We start from the raw sequence: 23,460 nt of genomic DNA, 5'->3' as shown, positions 1-23,460 counted from the left end.
TAAAGATTTATGTTTAGAAAATGAGTAAACAATGTTCTGTGAGTAGATGTTCTTCTTTTTTTGCTGGCAGGGTTTCAATAATATTTTTTCTTAAGGAGACTAAATGGGTGCAGTTTCAAAATATACCATTAATTTCCCCTTTTTGCCTCAGATAATAATTCTCTGGTGTCAGATATTAGCTCTTAATTATTGTTTAATATCATATAAAATCTAATTTGTCCACATTTTCTCGTGGTGGACGCAGTACGATTCCCAAACTGATTTATTATTATTATTATTATGAAAAAGTGATGATAACTCTTCCGGTCTCATTCTTGGCTAACATTGGTTGACTTGACGGCCCAGTCCCGCGCTCTGATTGGTGGTGAACAACGCCTGCCGCGGTCACGCGCAGACGCGGACGTGCACAAACACACGCTCACGCACGTCACCTGTTTCTGTCAGTCAAACAGAGGCAACCTCCAAAAAAAAAAAAAAGTACTGGAGTTAAAATAGGCCAAACAGTTTCTCTCTTAATTTAAATTTCATTTCATCTCATTTATGAATATTTAATAATATACAATCATACATAACAACAAAAACATTTAATTTTAAAACGTGTATAACACTGATGATTGTTTGCTTGATTGAAGAGAAGTTACCTAATGCCCCACTTTTAATATCATTTGGACTTTGGGTGTGATGAGTTTGAATTGATTATTGAAAACTGATATCTTTGTCTATATCTGTTTCCAATAAACAGTTTCTCAGCGATGTCAGGGTAAAAATCCATACCGGCCATTACAGGAGCAGATGCACGTTACAGATGTGAAGTTGCGACAAAGCAGTGTGTGCTTTGACAGCCTGCTTAAAGGTCCAGTGTGTAAGATTTGGGGCTGTTTTAATGGCACAGGTTTCCCCTTCCCACTGAGTGACAGGCGAAGTCATCAGTGCTGTAATTTTCTGTAATTTTAGTGAAAGAGCAGGTGAGTTTTAAGCACTAAAGTGAAATGATTTATCAAGTAGTGCTGAAGTGGAGTATTCATAAATTCCCAGAGCAGTGGTGGCATATAGGTTAGACGTCGCTCTGCTCTAAACAAAGAGAGGCTTCAACCTACTCCACCTTCCTGAGCCACAACCACCCGCCAATAAAGGTTCTTTGAAAAAAAAGTGCATCATTTGTGATGTTTATTTTCCCATATTCAGACAACAGTAGAGGAATATTTGGTTTTAAAATAGTTTCATGACTGTGTGTTAAAGAACAGAGCTGGAGTCAGCTTGACTCTGTCCAAAGGTAAAAACACAAACAGAAATGTCATTGACAGATTTAAAGCCCAGCGATCAGCACGCTCTCCCTGCAGACAGATGTGTAAACATGATAATTTGTGTTTTTCAATGCTGGAATTATATATAGACAAACTGTGCTCAGCAGTACAGAGCAGGGAGGCCGAAGCCTTGCGTTCATTGACCAGATCTGGACCATATCAGACCATATTAGATGCTACACAGAAGTGCATGACTCCAGCTCATCTCTGATGCATTTATAAAACACATAAACCAACATCGGTTTGATTGACATTCACCTGAAAGCACAATAAGAACATGATTTAATATGAGATATCAAAATAACCCAGCACATGTTTTGATATTCCTTGCAGTACTCCGAAAAAACATGATTCAGGAAAATGAAATAAAAACACAAATATCTGCTTTTGCCTTATTTCTTATTCGTGTGTTGAACTGTTCCTGTATTGTTAAATGACATCACACTGTTGGCCAACACACTTTATGTATTGCACACATGTCTATCACCCAGTTGGTTTAGTTGTGAGGCTAGAAAGAGGCTTAATGTGGGAGCAATACAGGAAACAGGTCATTCCCCAGAGAGGGCCATCAGACTGATGACTACAGTCGCAGTCACATGAATAAAGTGAATGCAGAATACACATTCTGCCATCACAGGGGGGATTTTCTGTCACATTATGACCAGAAACATTCAAATTTACACAATCTCTAAATTATTTTCATCTACTGTACATGCACACATATGCAAACATTGCAGTTAGTGCTTTTGCAGCAACTTTTGTTCAGTCTCTCTTTGCTCAGAAACACACAGCTGAAATTCAGACAGAGATTTCAACTTGTCCTGCAGACCCTCCAGTGGACGTTCCTGGTGTAACACCCGTCATTATAATGTGTTATGAACCATTTATGAAGCACTTTTAAAAGATAAATAGGCGTTTAAAACCAAACACGAGCTTACACTGCCTCATATGGGTTAGTTGTACTCACTCATAGGAAATCAACTTTTCTGCCTGACAGAGGTCTAAGGGAACAACTCAACATCTTTGGAAATACAGTCAGTCCTTTTCTTTCAAACAATGAGATGAGGAGATCAGCATTAATTCCATATATGTATATATAAAACAAACAAAAGTAAACAAAGACGACTAAAATATTCAGCAAATCAAAGAGCAGTGGTTCCCAAACCTTTTCTGATGTTCCCCCATTCAGATGCCAGTTTGGGAACCACTAGCAATAGATACTCAGATATTAAATAAATACACAATTCAGGGCGGTTCTAAGAAAGTCGTGACATGTGGGTTGTGCGCCAAGAAATTTATACAAGCACATTTATCAAGGAATGCATTTCTTTGATCAGACTGATTATATAAAACTGTTTGTCCCGGATCAATACATCTGTTTAATCTGGACCTCATGCTCATGTAGAGTCCCAGTGGGAGGGGTCCCAGCCCAGGAACCAGCCTGTGAATGTGGGGGGTTCATAGCCTTGTTTCACCACCACCACAGGAGTGTCCTTGTCCCGGCCGCTCGGGTCGGTCTCTATGTACTGTTTGGCTGCAGAGGAGGCAAAAGAGTCATTGTTATACAGACGCACATAGTAAATCGGTTTCATGTGTGTCAGTAGAGACCTCATGTGGCAGTAAGAAGTAACTATTATATATAAGTATAGCAGCACGGCGACTCAAATGTCTTTCTGTCTGCTGAAAAATACATTTACTCTCATGAGGAAATGAATTTGTTGCTAGGTTACATTCACTTTGTGTAACATTTCTATACTAAACAGAAGAAGAACAGAGTTCTGGTGAATCTGAATGAAATGTTTTAAATCACTTCTCATAAAAAGAAGTAGTTTGAACACATTGTTTTATTTCCATCACGTGTTATCTGTTTTTTTATTACTCATGTTGATATTTTATTCTTTTACACTTAATATTCGTTTAATTGTTGGATGTTATCTGCCTCAGTGTCTTTTTTTGTTTTGCTAACATCTGCTTTATTATCTTTATCTATATTTGCATTTATTGCTGTGGGTTTATTCCATTTTATTTCCTTCATTATCTGAATTATTGTATACATTACACCATCTGCCTGTGTCCTGAAATATTTGAACCGTGGTTCAGCCATGTAAATCACTGTGTAACTCTGTTAAGAAAGGTGTCATACTAATTTTATTATTATTATATTATTTTATTATTATTATTATTATTATTATTTTATTATTATTATATTATTCTATTATTATTATTATGAAACACTTGGTTATGGTTAGATATTGAAAAAGTCAACAAATTCAGTCTTCAAACACTTCCAGTCAGTAAGTTTCTATAGACTGTATTTCTTCAGTAAATTTTAGGAGTCGGGCACATCAGGATAGTTTATGGTGCTAATTCTCCATTACAGAAGAAGACGGCGACAGATGATGTAATGAAAAGAGCTCCAGTGCGAGCTCAAACAATGGAAAACATGATGGAAATATGTTCGTTTCATGTATTACTGCAAGAGTCTTTGTTCTCCGGTGAAGACTGAGCTGACATTTAAATCACGTGTCAGAAGAAATCTGTTTTTCATTGCTTTTTCTTTTGCTACACCAACTTTTCCATCTCAGCCAAAGCGCAGGATCAACTTTTTCTGTAGCTCAAAAACAGGTGGATGCCAGAAAAACGTATCCAAGTGCTTTGAGCTTCCCAAACAGGAACAGAAAAAAAATATTGAAATACATTACCAGTAAACATTTTATTGATGCGTGCAGTCAGAGAGTGCAAGGGTGTGGTTGCATTAATCACAGATTTAACATCACTGCATCGCGCATGTGTGCACTAGACTCTTTATGCTATGCTGTGCTTGAGTTTATACTGTTTATACAAGCACGTGTTGTCTGCTAATATATGCACATATGTTTGTTGCATACACATTTCTTCAGGTTTGTCTTGTTTTTGATTAAATCTATTATATCTATACTAAAGAAGGCATTATTTGTGTGTATATGTATATGCTGCCAAGTACAAGTCTATAGGGAAAGAAGTAATATATGGCTTATATGTAAGATATGAGTATTGTAGTTTGGCCCCTGGGTGTGGTGTGATGTCATTTTCTTATTTTAAACCTAATCCCTTTATAAAGCTCACCAGATTTGACAGATTCAGCCTTCTCCACCTCGTTGGCATCCTTTCCAATCCAGACGAACACCTGCAACAGAGAACTGTTTGTATCAGAGTGACTGTTCAGTCAGTTCAGACATGATTTAACATCTGCTACAGCCGTGTACCTGATCCCACACATCCAGCAGCATCACGTCATCCTCAGCCAGGTCATCCTGTGTGAACTCTCCTGGAACCTCCTCAATCTGCACACATGATAACTCCTGGTTAGAACACTGCTCCACCACATCCCGTTCGACCCGCAGCAGTGTTTTTATCACTGATTGTGTTGGGATCGCATCGATCATATGAGGAATATAACAAGAAACCCAAGTGTGATTTAAAGCAGCTGGTCAAATAAAAAAAGTGCAGAGCTGAGTAGAAGCTTTTAAAGAAGTTAGGTGAGGGAGTGATGATAGAAGTGTTGACTCACATGTTTTAATATAGTTTATGAAATGTAATGTAACAATGTAACACAGCAGCACAAAACAGGCTTTAACAACGTGGATCAAATACTTACTATGAACCTGCCGGTCTTGTTGGAACATCCGAACAGACGAACGGGGTGAGTCATGGTCTCACTCTCCAGTCCTTCTGATGTCTGGTACTTTGTTTTTCCTCCTAATGCTGCCCAGAATTCATCTGCAACACAAAACACACTCTGACATTTAAGAGTAACACACAGTACCAGCTTGTCGTACATTATCCCTTACTTATTATACTCCAAACATCAATCTAAAGCCCAGTATTAAAGAACGTCGCAGGAAAAAGTTGCAGTAGTTTCACAGATGTCACTCATGCTGCTCATGTGTGTTTTGAATTTTACCATTTCTTACTTCTGACAGTGTGTGATAACGTGATGGATAATTCGATAGTTTTACGCAAGTCAAATGCAGATGCTGACCTGGTTCCTTTCCTTCCTTGATGCGTTTGCTGCGGCAGTTCAGCACTTCGCTCATGTACTCAGCTCCCTTTTCCTCTTCTTTACTGGCCCCTTTGCCCATCCACATATAGCCCCGCCCGGCAGTCATCTTCAGCAGGAAGGCATCGTTGGAGTTCAGACTGGCTGCACAGGCATCGACCTGAAACATACATGACATTTTACAGCTTCAGATAAAAAAATCAGGCATTATTACATATTTACTCTGTGTAAATTCAGTCTTTACAGCAGGAGAATCCTCACCTCAGCTATCCTGGTGATGCTGCCCAGGTTCCGTCGTACCTGGAAGAGTCGGATTGGAGGTGGGGGGGCATGAACTCCGAGCCGGGACGTACCACTCTTATATACAATGAGGGGCTTAGACTTGAAGAGACTCAGCAGATGTGGGGGTTCCTTACCCTGGCACACTCTGACCTGATGACAAACACATAAAAAACATTTTCAAAGAAAATTTAAAATATTCAGGATTAAGAATGCCCTGCTTGCTTGGGCCAAGAAATGGACTAGTGGAAATCTGTATTTTGGTCCGATGACCCCAAATACCGCGTCTTTGCATGATGTAAAGAATATGAACGGCCAGTATCTACATGTGTGGTTCCCACCATGAAGCATGGAGGTGTGATGGTGAGGGGCTACTTAGTTTGAGCCTCCTGCTTCTCATGTCAGACTTCTTTTGAGTGACATTGTCACTCTCAGTCACTCTCTTCATTAGGCAGATTTATGAGCAATTTCAGGCATGCACTGTTCATTTTAACATCACACAGACTGTACCTGAACAGCATTCCCTTTGAGTGAACGATCCAGTGATACAGTCAAGAAGGCCGAGGCTGTTCGTTCATCCACAGAGCAGCTGGCTCCTTGCCTACAGACCAGAGGGCACGTAACAATAATTAGAGTACTTAATGTCTTGATATGTAAGATTTGGGCAGAATTATTACTCCAAAATAAACGCTAAAGAGATCTAATCTTTAATTACTGTTGCCTCTAAAAAAAACAGCTGAGTGACTGACTGTCTTACCAGGTGTAGATGATATGGCTACTAGTCTTGTAAGTGTACAGGATGATGTAACAGTCCCCACCATAGAATTGGCCGTAGTTTTTTGGGTCAAGAGGAACTCTGCCAATGCTCTCCACCCTCCAGATCTGAAAGATGGAAACAAGAAGCACCACATGTAAGAATGATATAAAAGAGACCATTAAAAAAAAATGTTTGTTTTACAGGTGTGTAATTTTGCACACAGGTTTGGGAAAATACATCAGCATTTAGTTGGTACACTGCCAATCATTTACTCCAGTAAATATTATTTCTCTTTGGCCGTTGTGGACAGCATTTTAAATACAATACCTGACACATACTACATAACGTTTATATGGCTGGTGTATTCGCAAACATTACACTTTGTGGACAGATCTTTCAGGTCAAGTGAAGCAATCTTGGTAATAAATCTTTGTGGATGTGTCACTAAAACTGAGATTATAGATAAAGCAAAGATAAGGTTTTGATTAGTGCATTAGTGCATACATAGTGCAGTGTCTTTGCATGACGTAGCAAGCTTTCTCAGAAATGTGTAGGCTCTGCAACTACGCCCTATCCCCTTAATGGACAACTTTTTAAAGACAGGGTTTGTAGGCTTCACGCCTTAAAGAGCCTTGAACCAATCCTAACAAAGTCATGGCCACTCATCGCTAAATATTTTAAAATATATTCACTCACCTCTGTCTCTCCACTGCCATCATCCACCATGTTGTACTGGGCTGCCATGTGCTGGGACTCATGAAGCTTGGAGGCATCAAACTCTACCTGCTGGATGTTTGCAATCCTCTCAGTGACGACCACCTTGCCAAAACCATCACTCTGGTCTTTGTCTTTCCAGCTAATGAAGAACTGCTTGAACATGGGAGTCTCTCCACCCTCTGGCAACACCTGGATCTGCAGGACCATCATTAGAAACACTGTGACCACTGGCACCACTTTCCTTTTTACACAAAGTCACATATCTAATCCAAAAATATGAATAATACCTGTGTGTTTGCTGCGTAACCCATCTGTTTGATGAACCTCTCAGCTGTCTTCATGGCCTCCTTTTTTTCATTGGGGTTGGCATTACGTCCTATTGGAGATCAGTGGGATTAAGCTGATGTTATGAAAACCCAGCACAGTCTGCAATTCAGAGCAGATATTGGGACTCTGGGGTGCAACCATCTAATTACCTTTCCATACATATATAATGTTGCTATTGCCATGATCCAGGATGAAGCACTCGTCCGAGAGCAGGTCGCTCTGGTGGAATGGGTTTTCCTCCTTCACAACGGTCACTTTCATGGAGCCTGATGCATCAGATACCTGGCAACATACAAAAGCACAAATATAAATAGGCCCCATGCAAGGAACACTAAGAACACAACATTCAGCAAAACCCAACTTGAACTGAATTGCTGGTATTTTGTGTGTACCATGTGTAGTTTAGCCATTTTCCTGTTGGACATATCTGCCACTGTGTCATCATCGTCATCCCCCTCTGGCAGCTCTTTTGGCTTGACTCCAAGCACCTGTTAATGTGGAAACCCATGAATTCATCCAGGATTTTAGTTCTAACATGTTAAACCACAATGCCATACCAGAAAAACACAAATTCAAAGGAGTAATTCAACATTCATTAGATGGTTGATACCACTGTCATGTCTATAGATTATGTACAAAGCCAGAGTCTTAACATAAAGGCTGGAAGCAGGGCTTTTGTGTTTAATCGATAAACACATAAACAAACAAACCAGAAAAAAAATCAGTTGAAACTTACATCAATTAACTCCGATGGTTCAGTTCCCTCTTCCACAACCTCCAGTTCAGCACGGGAACTTCTCTCATTGTCACGGATACCTCTGGCCACTTGTGCTGCCTTCGTTCGCTCATACTTGTTACACTTGGATCCACACCACTGAAAAATTGTCTAGAGATTGGTGAAGAAACAGGCAGACAGGGAATTACTATCAACATATTAACTTGTCCAGTCCACTAATCCCTCCCTACAGAGAATACTGTGTCCTTACAGCCCCGAGGTCGACGATGAAGCAGTCTCCGCTGTTGAAGCTGGACCAGCTGAAAGGGACCTGGGTGGCCCTGACGACCCTCCGGCCCTTGATGTGGAGGAGTCTCTGCGCTGAAAGTTCATTAGTGACCACATGGTGGAAACCCGAGGCGACACCTCCTGCCTGAGGGTCATCAAACAGTCAATCATCACTTTAGTGCAACTCCATCAAGGCAGATGTCAAGATATTTCAGTCTCAAAACAATCTATCCAATAGTACCGCTGCTGAATATTTGTCACAAATCTAATAGAAATAAGCATGCCATAAGATTTCACTTAAACGCTCAGATGATCAGCCCCTCAATAATCATGAAATCAGTTAAACTGTTCCACACCAGTGTAAATAAGAATGATATAAGCTTTGAATAACTCAGGGCTGACTTAAGGGTTATTTTGTCTGATGGTTGTGTTGTAGGTAAATTTGCCACCAACACAACACAAAAATTCCCCCCTTTGCAGACGATGCACCCTTTTATTTTTGGAATTTCAGTCTCTTTCCCATAATGTCATCCAAGTGTGCTCCACGCATTCATGCTTCCCGTAGGTCAAGCGTAGCCCTATGACCTTTTCCCTAGTAGTAGTAGTGTTAGTATAAGTGTTTGGTAGTCAAAGTATATAACAATCACAAGTCAACTGATTCCAATTTCAGTCCAGTAATTAACTTGATCCATACTTTGTAAGTGATCCCTTTCTTGAAGTATCTGGTGAAGGCTGTAGACTCGGCCCCCTGCAGTTCTCTGTACTGGACGGGCTTTCCCCCGAGGTAATCATCCAAATGCACAGTAAAGATGGCCGCAGCAGTACTCTCATCCTGGCTGCACTCGTTTCCTTTAAAGACCAAACACAGGCTCAAATGAAGCTCAAATGACACTGGGAGACTATGGATGCATCCATTTCTGTTACATTAGCAGGCCTGCAGTTCCCTTTAGGTCAGTAGTAGGAGGTTGCATAGGACTTTCTTGTTATTTTATTGCCTTTACATGTTATTGTTGTTACATCATCTTGTTAAGATAGCAGCGGTGAAAAGTCCAGGTACGTTGGCACATATTCAAAATGCCAGCCTGACAATCCAGCCAGCCAATATTACTTACTAGATTACTTTTGTCTGGCGACCCCTTAACCAGTCTCTCTTTAAAAAAAAAAATCTTTATAGCTTTCTCTGTCAACGTCCTAAACATCGCAGCTTCAACACACCTCATGACTTTCAGAAGTCTTTAAGTAATAAACATGAACACCTTTTGGTTTTAAACCAAGCTTGTTTCTTGTTCATAGATCAACTGGAGAGATGGATGGATTTTGCACACCCATGATCGTGGCAAAATTTGTTGTACTGTGAGAGAGAGTCGACATGTACTAAAATACTTATGAAGACAGGTACATGTTTTTATTCTGATGCCTTTGAATACCCTCAGGTGGATGGTACATGTTGGTTCCAAAAGAAGTTACTGGAAATGAAACTCTGCATTAATAATGCATCAGTGTACACGATCTTCTTCTAACTGAAAGCACAATAGTGTCATCATAATGACACGGACATTCACATTATAGAAAACCTTTGTTTGTAGTTTCACTAACGTGTGAACTCTGCAGTGAACTTTAGTTGGTTCTTAAATCTGTCCTACTTTCAATTTTATTTCTCGGCAACATAAAGATTATATGCTTTCATAAACCTGTGATAAGAAGTGATAATGATGAGCCTATTAGTCCATTCCCAATATCCCAGCCTGACCCCGTGCATGACGCTGTATATGCTCCACGCCCCCCATTTATAACATCCCTGAAACACTGAACAGACTTTTAATCACGTACACTCCATTAACACGTCGCTATTTGTCTTTAATATTTATGTATGCAGGATAAAGTTCACTTCGTTCAAGGTTTCAGAATAATAAAATGGTAGTAATCATTAAACAAATAAAAAATATCCATGTGTGATACAGATATTTAAAGAATACAGATACGTGCTGTACATGTGTTGCTGCTATATTTCTCATTAGAATGTGTCTGAGGAGGCTGCTGGGTCACAATTTTCTACAACCCAGAGTCCAAAAAAGTTGGGATACAGTACAAACAACAATATTTTTTGTAACTATACACTCAAAAGTTGGGACAGGGTCATGTTGGCCGCTGTGTTGGATCAACAACACTCAGTAAGTATTTGGAATCCGAGGAACTGTTAAAGTTTCAAAGGTCAAATTTGTCCCTGTTCTTGCTTGACATACAGCTTCAGACCGGGATCTCCACTTTTGTATTTTGCACTTCATAACATAAACACATGGTGCTGTCACAGATGTATAAGTTTCCCATTAGGCAATTGGCACACTGGTGTTGGATTTTGAACCTGGCACTGGTGACAATCTGGACAGTCCTTTGCCTCTTAATCTCAGAAGACGCAACATTCATGAGTTTGACAAACAATTTGAAAATGCGGATTTAGGGTTAGGGTTAGGGTTAGGGTTCCACTTTCAGGCTATCTAATATAAGCTTGTCAGTGAAATTAGAGAAGAATATGAGTCAAAAACGATTAAAAAATGTTTTTTACCAATGTTTTTTGGGATCAGGGTTGTTCATGACTACTTTGTGACTCTTAATATTATCACTCGTTTCCTTTATTTATATTGAGATTAAACAAGAAGAAAGAAATGGACCTGATTAAGTGGATCCATGGTTTCGCTCACTTACCCAGCCAGTAGTGTAGATGGTATGCAAAGGTGAGCCTCTGTTTGATAGTGTAGAGAATCACGTACGCATCTCCAATGTAAAAGTTCCCATGTAAGTTCTCGGGAACAGGGACCAGATCCAGACTCTCGATTCTCCAAATGTGCAAGCCTTCTGTCTGGCCTGCCTTGGGGAACTCTTTATGGTGGACCACCATGTCTGCTGCTGCTGCTGCTGCTGCTGCTGCTCAGGCTGAGTGAGGATCTCAGGTGAGGTGAGAGGAGGAACTGAGGGCTGAGTGAAGGAAATCACTGCTGCTCTGTTTGAGTCTAAGTGTGCAGCGGCAGTGCTTTCACTTCTGTAATAAATCTTAGATAGAGAGTGGGTGTGTCCACATGCTGCCATGAAAGACACATCCAAACACACACAAATCAAACTTTGCAGAAGGCATGCTTATACACACACCTTTGATTGTTTCTTGAATGATTAATTTATTAATTTTTGGGCCACTAGAGGGCAGTGATGCGCTAATATTCTCCCCCAATATTCACTGCACCAACAAATATCTGACTCTGCCAGAGGAAATAGTCTCTTATGTTTACTAAAACATCTCTAACTATATCTAACTAATCTAACGAATTATCAAAGATAATCAAATAATTACCCTAATTAATTCATATCAGAGTTCCTCGAGGCGCCACCATTAAAGGAGGGAAGACTATAGGCAATCAATTAATTGATATCAGTCTCATAAAATACACTAAACTGTTAATATGGAAAGTTTAACAGATCAACATAGAGGTTGGCAGAATTCACTGTTGTCCAACATAAAACAGACCAGCATGTATATACACAAGCATTTATTAAAGGCTTAAATACACATGATCTGACTACATGTATTAACATAAGGAACAAAAAAAAGAAGTCTCATGAGTCAGTCACTTCCAGTCAGGCACCACCTACACGTTATCACTGTGATATTCAAGTAGGATATAGTTTTACATTTATGACTATTTATTAGTTTATGTGATGGTCATAATCTGATACGTTATCTCACACCAATATCTATGATACAGGCTTTATAATGCCTTGGAATTTATACTGTCTTTTTTTGCGGGAAGTGAGGAGGAAATGTAAATATGTCTGTTGATGGGGACATGGCTAATGCATTTGAGAGTGGGAGCATAATTAAGTTCATGACAAAGAGAATCATTTTCCTCTGACAAACTTTTGTCCTGCTGTGAGCCAAATGAAAAACCTGTACATATCTTATCTAATGTCTAATTTGTAACATATGTAAGCGTGCTACTGATATAACGTTGAACATTTTGAACAGCAAAGATAGTGGGATGTGTGCCAGCAAAGGGTTTTGAGCTCCTGTAGGGAGGGTTTGGATGGGATGTCAGCGCCTGTGGCAGCATCTTTGGGAAGGAGTGGATTTCTGTTCAGACTGGTGGAAAGTTTGTCTAAAAACTCTGTGTGTATATATCTGTTTGAAAGTTGTAATGTTAAAGAGATATTCATAAATGCTTTTCATTTATTTGTAAATTAATTTAATGTATGAGCTGAAAAATACAAGCACGGTTTCTGATAAACATGTCACAGGAAAAAAAACATTTATTTCTTTGATCAAACTGGTTATATAAAAGAGAATATTTCTGTTTGTCCTGGATCAATACATCTGTTGAACATAATCTAAATCTAAAGATGCATGGACTTCATGCTCTTGGCGACAGAGTCCCAGTGGGAGGGGTCCCAGCCCAGGAACCAGCCTGTGAAGGTGGGGGGTTCGTAGCCTTGTTTCACCACCACCAAAGGAGTCTTCTTGTCACGACCACTAGGGTCAGTCTCTATGTACTGTTTGGCTGCAGAGGAGGAAAAAGAGTCATTGATAGAAAGCAGCAAACACATGTAGGTAGAGGTAAAAGACATGAGGATAAAGATCTAACTAAGATTATCTAAGATTTTCATGCTTCTAAAATGAAAATGCATTCATATTCCTTCAGATCTAAACCTACGCAACAAGCTCACCAGATTTGACAGATTCAGCCTTCTCCACCTCGTTGGCGTCCTTTCCAATCCAGACGAACACCTGCAACAGAGAACTGTTTGTATCAGAGTGACAGTTCAGTCAGTTCAGACATGATTTAACATCTGCTACAGCCGTGTACCTGATCCCACACATCCAGCAGCATCACGTCATCCTCAGCCAGGTCATCCTGTGTGAACTCTCCTGGAACCTCCTCAATCTGCACACATGATAACTCCTGGTTAGAACACTGCTCCACCACATCCCGTTCGACCCGCTGCAGTGTTTTTATCACTGATTGTGTTGGGATCGCATCGATCATATGAGGAATATAACAAGAAACCCAAGTGTGATTTAAAGCAGCTGGTCAAATAAAAAAAGTGCAGAGCTGAGTAGAAGCTTTTAAAGAAGTTAGGTGAGGGAGTGATGATAGAAGTGTCGACTCACATGTTTTAATATAGTTTGTCAAATGTAATGTAACAATGTAACACAGCAGCACAAAACAGGCTTTAATAACGTGGATCAAATACTTACTATGAACCTGCCGGTCTTGTTGGAACATCCGAACAGACGAACGGGGTGAGTCATGGTCTCACTCTCCAGTCCTTCTGAGTTCTGGTACTTTGTCTTTCCTCCTAATGCTGCCCAGAATTCATCTGCAACGCAAAACACACTCTGGCATTTAAGAATAACACATAAAATCAGCAGCTTGGGGCTGTACGGTATATTAGAATTGTGCTCAAGTCAGGGTTAAAGGTCCACTGTGTAACAATTAGGAGGTATAATATCCATAAGTGTGTTTACATTAGTGTAGAATTACCTGAAAATAAGAATAATTACAGTTTATTTGATAGTATATTATGTTTTTTTAGAAAATAGAGATTCCTCCATGTACCACTAGAGATAGGTTGTGTACCACCAGTCGTACACAAACCATGGTTTGAGAATCAATGAGGTTTTGTTTGCACGTATTGGGGCAGCTCTAAAGTGATCAGTGGCATTAAGTGCAGATGCATTGTAAGGGATCTTATTTTTATTTTTATTTTTTTGTCATCTGACTGGAAAGGTGTCTTTGTTTTTGACAGCAGCTGCCAGAGTGTGTTACACCACAGAGAAAGAGAGAATCAACAAACTATGTTTATTTTGTTTTAATGCAGGATTTGATTTGCTGTTTTGAAATCAGGTCTCCATTTACATACACTAATCCCTGATGGTATTCTGTTGAATGAATGAAACACTAGAGGGCGCCATCATAAAACCAAATTTAAGTTTCTGATTTTTTTTGTTGTAAAAGGTCTAAATTTTCTGAACTTTTTTCTTTATTTTTCTTTTTTTCTTTGGCTAAATTGGCTTCTACAGTTTAAACCTCACATGTGACTCAGTGCAGTACTCATTATTTAGCTCCTGCTCTGTTTATTACATCCTGCTTGCTCTTCAGCTTTTGTTCTCAATGCTGCTAGTCATGCATAACAAACGCTGGCTGGACTTCACACGTTTATTTTGGTACCAGTTTTACCGGCTGTTCACAGCTGATCACTTGTGCTGTCAGTTTCAGCTGTTGTTTTTATTTCTATATTTTCATGCAGATGCTGACCTGGTTCATTTCCTTCCTTGATCCTTTTGCTGCGACAGTTCAGCACTTCGCTCATGTACTCAGCTCCTTTTTCCTCTTCTTTACTGGCCCCTTTGCCCATCCACATATAGCCCCGCCCGTCAGCCATCTTCAGCAGGAAGGCATCGTTGGAGTTCAGACTGGCTGCACAGGCATCGACCTGAAACATACATGACATTTTACAGCTTCAGATTAAACAGAAGAGGCGTCACAATTTTCTCTGTGTAGTGAATTCAGTCCTCAAGTCCTCACCTCAGCTATCCTGGTGATGCTGCCCAGGTTCCGTCGCACCTGGAAGAGTCGGATTGGAGGTGGGGGGGCTTGACCTCCGAGGCGGGACGTACCACTCTTATATACAATGAGGGGCTTAGACTTGAAGAGACTCAGCAGATGTGGGGGTTCCTTACCCTGGCACACTCTGACCTGATGACACACACAAAAAACAATCATGTGTAGGCCACAGCTCTATATACTGAACATGTGTTTAGCTTCATTAGGCAGACAAGAAAGATTTATGAGCAATTTCAGGCATGCATTGAATGCACTGTTCATTTTCACTTGTACCTGAACGGCATTCCCTCCCAGTGAACGATCCAGTTCTACAGTCAGGAACGCAGACGCTGTTAGCTCATCCAAAGAGCAGCTGGCTCCTTGCCTACAGGCCAAAGAAGACGTGTAAGACGTATTAAGATGGCACGATAGTGAACCTGCTCTACAGAGCTTTTTACACATTAGCAGTATATTAACTTTATAAGGTGATAATATGTCAGTGTTGAGTTGTTTCTGCTGTCCCCATGCGACCAAGAAAACGTCAATGAAACGGCTTTAATGCTGCATTCAATTAGTAAATGTGTTGTTAATCCAAAACAAAGAGCTAAAAGAGGATAAAAAAAAGCTCAGTGGAGCTGCGGGTGATAATTCTCTTTGCAGTAATCACTGAGGGCGACACATTTTATATTACACGTGATTACTGATAAAGTACTGATTAGTGAAGCTTAATAATTTAAATAATTTAAACAGGCAGATGGCAGTTTCAGTGCTGAAACAACATGGAAATAAACCTTAGATATAATCAACATAAATCAGGAAGCTTGCTTCAGAGAATTAGATGGAGCATATCAAAGAGGAAGTCACGGCTCAATGACCGAACAGTCCTACCAGGTGTAGATGATCTGTCTCTTCCCGTATGTGTACAGGATGATGTAGCAGTCCCCACCGTAGAACTGACCGTAGCTCTTTGGGTCAATGGGAACTCTGCCAATGCTCTCCACCCTCCAGATCTGAAAGGTGGGAACAAGAAGAACTGCTTTAAGGGCCACAAAGAGAGATTTCTTTAACCTAATTTCACTGCTGGAAGATGCACTACTCCTTTTTCATTGTGCTACTACTATTTTCTTTCCTTTAACTTAATCAATCATGTATGTAAACCCATGTCAAAGTCTACAAATGTTTGGGAAAACAGCCAAAAGACCAAGCTCTAAACACAAAATCTGGGTTTTTAAGGCTAATAGGCCAGCAACAACCGTTGCATGTTGCCAACATTATCATCCCACTGGAGTTGTGTTTGCGTCCTCCTGACCAGGTCTTATTTTTACTCTTCTTTTCAGCTCATGGTTGGTCTCCATGTGGGTTTAGACTTGAAGCAAAGACAAGGTTTGGATTTACAGTTGAGTTCTCATCAAACGTTGGATGGATTTAGTTATTTTCATGTTTGAATATGATTCCCCACAGGAACTGCGTTCACGTTACATATTTGTAACCTCTGTTTGGTCTTGTCTCAACAATCACCAATGGAATTAAAACTCATAGAAGAAAACGCAAGCAGCCAAAGAAAGCTTTTACATTTTTACTTTCACATAGGCCACAGCGGCTACATGTGTAGGTTACTACAACATAACCTCTTAACGGACAACTTGAAGTTCCAAAGAGTCTTAAACCAAATCTGACTGGAACATATATCCTCTCAACTATTAGTTCACCACTAAATCAATAAATGCAACTACACCTAACTACAGATGGCATATATTCACTCACCTGCGTGTCTCCACTGCCATCATCCACCATGTTGTACTGGGCTGCCATGTGCTGGGACTCATGAAGCTTGGAGGCGTCAAACTTCACCTGCTGGATCCTCGCGATCCTCTCAGTGACGAACACCTTCCCAAAACCATCACTCTGGTCTTTTTCCTTCCAGCCCAGGAAGAACTGCTTGAACATGGGAGTCTCTCCACCCTCTGGCAACACCTGGATCTGTAGGACCATCATTAGAAACACTGTGACCACTGGCAACACAAGTCACACGATTTTTGCTCACTAAAAGAATCAAATCGAATAATATTAAAACCTGTGTGTTTGCTGGGTAGCCCATTTGTTTGATGAAGCCCTCAGCAGTCTTCATGGCCTCCTTTCTTTCGTTGGGGTTGGCTTTATGCCCTGTTGGAGATCAACAAGAAGATAATGACGTTATAAAAAGCCACACAACCTGCGGTGCAGTAACAGAGACAATGGAACATTCAAAGCAGATGCTAAAATTCTCGGGTGCTACCATCTGATTACCTTTCCATACAAATATAATGTTGTTATTGCCATGATCCAGGATGAAGCACTCATCCGAGAGCAGGTCGCTCTGGAGGAATGGGTTTTCCTCCTTCACAACGGTCACTTTCATGGATCCTGACGCATCAGATACCTGGCAACATACAAACACACAAATCAGCTGCCAGCTATAACAGAAGGAATGAAACAATAGGCCTTAAGCAAAACTGCACTGACTGCTCACATCAGCATTTAAAATTGAGAATGGAATCCAATGGATCTGCTGCGATTAGAGGATTTACTTGTGGGTGCAATGAATTGTCCAAATGTTTTAAGTCAACTCAAGGTTAAAACTCTGGTCGATGCTGACCCACAAATTTGTGCCATTGACCAAATGATTGGAAAGGAGAGGCGGAAAATCAAAATTCACCATCCAGAGTAACTGCTCCACAAGAAATTAAAGGAGGTATAAACTGCGTAAACGTACAGTTCTCATCACTAACAGCTGAAGCTTTTCATCCTCATTAATAAAACTCTTTAATAAATGAAAAGGTGGAACCTTAACTGTAATCATCAACGCTAACATCAAGTTGACTTTGTCATCCACATATGCAGAACAGTGCCAATTTGCATGAGACGAGATCTGCCTGATTTGATGCGATCTTCTTTGACAAGAGCAGTTATTGTATTTAGTCAACCAACCGGCCAATCCTCCCAAAAATATCCCGTGCACACTTAAGTCAGGCATAAGTTCATTTGGATTGCTGGTATTTTATGTGTGAATACTGTACCATGTGTAGTTTAGCCATTTTCCTGTTGGACAAGTCTGCCACCGTGTCATCATCGTCATCCCCCTCTGACAGCTCTGGCTTGACACCGAGGACCTGTTTAATGTGGAAAGCCACTAATGCATCCAGTCATTCAGGCTAACATGTTAAAACCACGATTGCACAGAAAAACACAACAGCATCCATTTCCATTATGGAAAACATTCAGTGAGGAGACCAACGGAAAAAAAAATGATTTGCAAAAAAGAAAAACGCATCATGTGCCTTTCCTTGGCAAACTGGAGTAGGCAGGATTTGTAGGCTGTTCAAGTAATAATTCAGTGTTCTTAACATCTATACATACAAAGCCAGAGTCAGGATGTGGTTAGCCTAGAAAAACGACTGAAAGTGTATACCACAGGCTTTGTAAAGACTAGTGGACGCAGTCTTTATGATGCCCACCGATAAGTGAAGAGCTGTGGTGAAGCTCTGACTTCACCACAGCTCTGACTATAGCTATCTGGGTGATGCAAAAAATGAGACATAGGAGGTGGATTGTGATTGGAGCTGTGGTGGGATTAAAAAAAAAAGCCAGTTTTACCAAAACTAGCCACCTGTAATGGCACCGAGCTGTCACTCAAAGTGGCCTTGCCGTTATTTATGCACAATTTTAAGCCTTAATTACATTAAAATGGGTGAAAATGGGTTGTTATTAACAGGGACCAAAACTGTTTTTTGTACCAGGTTGTAAACATGTTTATTTCTACTATGAAGTTGGACATTTTACCATGGAGGCTTATTGAGACTGACTCACTTCAGTTCTTTCCTGTTGGCTTCATTTGCCAGCTATAGCAAGTAGTCTAGTTTTGTCCAGGCTGGTACAGAAATACACCTACCAACACCTCCCTCACCGATGAACATGTTTTTTGTTTGATCTATACTGTACACCAAAAGAAAAGTAAAAACAACTATGGGCATCTATTTCCTGCTGCCTAAAGTTGTGTTCTCACAGCGAGGATGACGGTTTGATACCAAAACCTGTGGTCGCACACTATGTCTGTCAACCTGCTACAGCTACAGCTTCAGACTCTGCAGTGCTGGGTGGATAGATACACTGTTCTTAAATAGTCGAAGCACAGAACTCTCCCTTAAAACCACAAACTGTTGTGTTGTTCCACGTTTCTGCTTTTGTTATAAACATGTTAATCAGTGATCTTTCGATGCATTGGTTGGTGTCAGGCTAGAGTTTTCCCCCTTCCCCCAGTCAAATTTTGGCTAACCACATCCTGACTTCACATAGGTGCTTAACACACAGACACAATATAATATCTGAACATAATATAACAAACAGAGCAATATATCTCGACAAGTATTGCTGTGAATTATGGCAAAGATATTTGAATTCATGCTCCCCAGAGGATAGTTCCTAATAATTTTGGTGAACCCAATGGGTGTCGTTTATTTTATCATTACCCTTCTCTGATTAAAATCCGAGTATAACATATTACGTAACACGTCTGTGATAAAGAACTGCATATGCACAATAACTGAGACTCACATCAGTTAACTTGGTTGGTTCACTTCCCTCTTCTACAACCACAAGTTCAGCTCGGGCATTTCTCTCGTTGTCACGGATACCTCTGGCCACTTGTGCTGCCTTCAGTCGCTCAAACTTGTTACACTTGGATCCACACCACTGATAGATTTTCTAGAAATTGGTGAACAAACAGACAGAAAGGGAAATACTATCATTAGAATGGGGAACACAATTTTTGTTGAGTTAGGTCTGACAGCTGTTTTTAACTAATTTTTGGATGCAGAATCCAAAACTGATCTCAGTTTTTCTCTATCACGTCAAGTTTTTGAACTATAGGATCCCAGTTTTCTTAAAAAATATGAAAAATACTGTACTTAACAGATATGTGCTTGTTTTCACTAAACAAAAGTCTGTGCAATGATCTTTTTGCTCTCGCCAAACCATGGGGATACCAAATGCCAACTTTTCACGTGTTCCTTTGGTCCACATCCGTAAACTCTCCACACACTTGCTTGCACACTTTGTGAGGGGCCCATGGCTTTGTCTTACTTTAAAATATGCAAAATATGCTCGTTGGACAAATGCACTGATGTTTGCTTTCCTCTGACTTGGAATGGTGAAACTACCACAAATATAACAAAAGGAGTCAGGGTTGTTTTAGGCATTTACGATGAGAAGTAGCAGGAGCAGACATGATCTGGAACAAAGGAAATATAAAACACTAAGATGGAATACTTAAAGCTTTGAAAACTACAAAAACAGCATCAAACCAAATAGAACTTACAACGGTATGCCCATGGTTACAAGGTTAAGAGAAAAAACAGCACAAATCTTCTTCATTCCTACTATGCTGGCTTTCTGTTTGCAGATATTGATAGTACTGACCTATTGGGAGCTGCACACACCTCTCACCGCACTTCAATGTGTGATGCACAAACAAGTTGCCACGTAGCTGTAGATGATTGCGATCGTAATCAGCTGGCAAGTCTTACTACAGCTGATCAGTGGAGTTTTGCTTATCTGGAGGGTAAGCTTTTAAGAAAAAACTTGACGTGCTAGAAAAAAAACTGCAATTTTGGAATCAGCATGCCAATTTTAGTTTTAATCAGCATAAGAAGTGTTATATATAAACTGATCTTGTCCACTACTCCAGTTTGAATAACCCCCCCTCCACAAACAACCAGATATAAGTAAGTCCTTACATCTCCAAGGTCGATGATGAAGCAGTCTCCGCTGTTGAAGCTGGACCAGCTGAGAGGGACCTGGGTGGCCCTGATGACCCTCCGGCCCTTGATGTGGAGGAGTCTCTGCGCTGAAAGGTCATTGGTGACCACATGGTGGAAACCCGAGGCGACACCTCCTGTCTGAGCAACGCAAACATTCACTGTTTACTTCAGACTCTAACTTCATCTCGTGTCCCATGAGTCACTGTTCCCTGTGGTCAAGCATAATGCTGCGACTGAATTTTTTTATGGACCAAACAAGCTGTAATTAAACTAAAAAAAACAATAATGTCATTATGTTTTCCAGAACATCCATCATGGCAGAGCTGCTCCTCGCTGACTGGGTTAGACTGGGTTTATTTGCTAAATAGGCTTTCAGATTCAGGGAATTTATCTTGGTCTTAAATAAAAAGTACAAAGAGAAATGTTAAGGAGTATAATAAATCTGATCCATACTTTGTAAGTGATCCCTCCCTTGAAGTAGCTGGTGAAGGCTGTCGACTCGACCCCCTGCAGTTCTCTGTACTGGACGGGCTTACCACCAAGGTAATCATCCAAATGTACAGTAAAGATGGCTGCAGCGGCGCTCTCGTCCTGGCTGCACTCCTTTCCTTTAAAAAACAAGCACGGGCTCAAATGAAGCTCAAATGACACTGGAAAACTGTGCATGTATCCTGTTTTACTGCGTCCACTCTTCTTCTGGAACTCTTCGTGGAATCACCAGGTCCATGCAAGCACAAGTGATTGCACTCAATCTGAGTACCTTTATTACATTTTGTATAAACAAGAAACAGAAAAACAGAAAAGAAAGAACAAGATATCTGAAATTTGATTTCTTGGTTGCAGAGTTTAACTGGGATTCTAACTGAGAGAGAGTGCATTGACATGATGAATCCCAGGACAGGGGAAGAAATGTGGCAGGGGTGAGAGGAAAGATTACTCATACCACAGATGAACACTATTTTTCTGTGAACTCAGGACATGAGGACAATAAGGAAAAAACTCCATGTTCTCTCCGCAGAGTCAATCCAAATGTTGTGACAATCCCCAAGAAAGTCTTCAGACGGCAATGTCTTGCCATTACAACACATTTAGATCTTCTGAAGTTATGAATTCAGTAAGAATCAGAATAGCTTTTTTTTGTTTGTTTTGTTTTGTTGATGTGGAACTTGGATCAAAAACATAACCATGATTCCTGTTAGCATCCAGGAAGTCAACTAAACAAAGCAACTAAACTTCCTCTCTGGCCTCTTTCCAAGATTTGTTTGAGGCAAGGAATCTGTGAATCTGTGATACTGATTCTGAGTCTGCAGAAAGTTACGCTGATCCGCAGTGTCAGCTCATCCTGACTCCAGAAGCTATTCCTAAAGGTGGTGGCAACCGCTCATTGATGATAATGGCAGCTACTTAGGCGGATGGGCTGGGGTATGTTGTAAAGAGATTGTACAGATTAAAAGGAGAGTGGTGAATGATGCAATTTATTGTTTTAATTTGTATATGTGGCTCGGTGTTAGGTGAGTGTAGGACGGTAAGGATCCAGGTTAATGGAGTCTTGTTAATCCCGGGACAGTAAGAGGATCCGGCTGAATGATTTCGGATGACTTTTATGTCCAGCTCATCATTACAAAGTGAAGTGGGAAAAGTCGTTGCATGATTTTTGAGCATGCACAGACAGGTTTTTCTCATTCAATTAGTAAATCTGTCATTCGTGACTAGGGATGGGAAATCGAGAACCGGTTCTTGTTGAGAACCGGTTCCGTGTGTTTCAATTCCATGAAATCGTTTATCTAACGATTCTCTTATCGATTCCCTACCTCCTCTAGATGATGCTGATCAAATGTTTGTTCTCCTTTTTTTCCCCCAAATGAGAGTCGATAAGAGAATCGGCAAAGAATCGAATCGTTAAGCAGAATCGACAAAGAATCGAATCGTTAAGCAGAATCGATAATGGAATCGGAATCGTAAAAAATCTTATCTAACACAGAGGTGCTCAGAGCCTCCGGCGGAAGAGAGCGGCTAAGTTGAAGATGCAGCTCCATTCCGAGCGTGTCAAAAACCCGACTTCATTTTAAAATATGCATGTTGTGTGCACAAATGTTTCTGCATGTCGGCTGTTCCCTCCCGCGCTGTTTCTCCACCTTTGCATGATTGCAAGTCGCCCTTTGTGGCCGTCTGTTTTTGTAAAATTCAGCCAACTTATGGAACGTCTTGACCGAGTGGGAGACTCATAATAGGATCGACGAGCATAGACTTTGTTTCTTCTGGAATCGATAGAGAATCGTTAGATAAACTGCCAAACGATTTCATGGAATTGAACACACGGAACCGGTTCTCATTTCCCATCCTGTCCCGATGACGATTACAATTGAATGAGAAAAACCTGTCTGTGCATGCTCAAAAATCATGCAACGACTTTTCCCACTTCACTTTGTAATGATGAGCTGGACATAAAAGTCATCCGAAATCATTCAGCCGGATCCTCTTACTGTCCCGGGATTAACAAGACTCCATTAACCTGGATCCTTACCGTCCTACACTCACCTAACACCGAGCCACATATACAAATTAAAACAATAAATTGCATCATTCACCACTCTCCTTTTAATCTGTACAATCTCTTTACAACATACCCCAGCCCATCCGCCTAAGTAG

General features: G+C 40.5%; 2 protein-coding genes across 2 annotated transcripts in view; both read right to left on the bottom strand.

Annotated features, from left to right (window-relative positions):
* Positions 1 to 2,455: 2,455 nt before the first annotated feature.
* LOC104927366 (adseverin-like) lies at positions 2,456 to 11,328 on the bottom strand. Its single transcript, XM_027287329.1, has 16 exons — positions 11,130 to 11,328; positions 9,121 to 9,275; positions 8,410 to 8,571; positions 8,160 to 8,309; positions 7,816 to 7,911; positions 7,573 to 7,705; positions 7,384 to 7,472; positions 7,076 to 7,291; positions 6,380 to 6,504; positions 6,133 to 6,223; positions 5,605 to 5,775; positions 5,326 to 5,503; positions 4,942 to 5,063; positions 4,550 to 4,627; positions 4,410 to 4,470; positions 2,456 to 2,838 (listed from the first exon to the last, which is right to left on the bottom strand). Exons 1-16 carry the CDS (start codon positions 11,320 to 11,322, stop codon positions 2,702 to 2,704), a joined length of 2,157 nt encoding a protein of 718 aa, XP_027143130.1. The 5' UTR covers positions 11,323 to 11,328; the 3' UTR covers positions 2,456 to 2,701.
* A 629-nt stretch (positions 11,329 to 11,957) lies between these two features.
* The window catches only part of LOC104927362 (adseverin-like), a 16,157-nt gene continuing 4,654 nt past the window's right edge, over positions 11,958 to 23,460 (bottom strand). The window contains exons 2-16 of the mRNA XM_027287328.1: positions 21,265 to 21,419; positions 20,788 to 20,949; positions 19,607 to 19,756; positions 18,073 to 18,165; positions 17,303 to 17,435; positions 17,091 to 17,179; positions 16,781 to 16,996; positions 15,905 to 16,026; positions 15,311 to 15,401; positions 14,999 to 15,169; positions 14,729 to 14,906; positions 13,669 to 13,790; positions 13,277 to 13,354; positions 13,137 to 13,197; positions 11,958 to 12,970 (exon numbers count right to left, since the gene is read on the bottom strand). Coding sequence (XP_027143129.1) covers positions 12,807 to 12,970; positions 13,137 to 13,197; positions 13,277 to 13,354; positions 13,669 to 13,790; positions 14,729 to 14,906; positions 14,999 to 15,169; positions 15,311 to 15,401; positions 15,905 to 16,026; positions 16,781 to 16,996; positions 17,091 to 17,179; positions 17,303 to 17,435; positions 18,073 to 18,165; positions 19,607 to 19,756; positions 20,788 to 20,949; positions 21,265 to 21,419 — 1,985 coding nt within the window. The 3' untranslated portion in view covers positions 11,958 to 12,806. The remainder of the gene's footprint in view (positions 12,971 to 13,136; positions 13,198 to 13,276; positions 13,355 to 13,668; positions 13,791 to 14,728; positions 14,907 to 14,998; positions 15,170 to 15,310; positions 15,402 to 15,904; positions 16,027 to 16,780; positions 16,997 to 17,090; positions 17,180 to 17,302; positions 17,436 to 18,072; positions 18,166 to 19,606; positions 19,757 to 20,787; positions 20,950 to 21,264; positions 21,420 to 23,460) is intronic.

The sequence above is a fragment of the Larimichthys crocea genome, chromosome XIII, assembly GCF_000972845.2.
Source record: "Larimichthys crocea isolate SSNF chromosome XIII, L_crocea_2.0, whole genome shotgun sequence".
In the NCBI taxonomy this organism is placed as follows: domain Eukaryota; kingdom Metazoa; phylum Chordata; class Actinopteri; family Sciaenidae; genus Larimichthys; species Larimichthys crocea.
Note: the sequence above shows the minus strand (reverse complement) of the source record. Positions and strands in the feature narration are given on the sequence as shown.

Bases quoted from the DNA above. Each gene is read 5' to 3' on its own strand.
- LOC104927366 (XM_027287329.1), bottom strand. From the start codon at position 11,322: ATGGTGGTCCACCATAAAGAGTTCCCCAAGGCAGGCCAGACAGAAGGC. The intron at 7,912-8,159 runs GTAAGTTTCAAC...CCACATTAACAG, and splicing joins AACCATCGGAGTTAATTGAT to GTGCTTGGAGTCAAGCCAAA. The intron at 5,776-6,132 runs GTACAGTCTGTG...GTTTGTCATCAG, and splicing joins TCAAAGGGAATGCTGTTCAG to GTCAGAGTGTGCCAGGGTAA.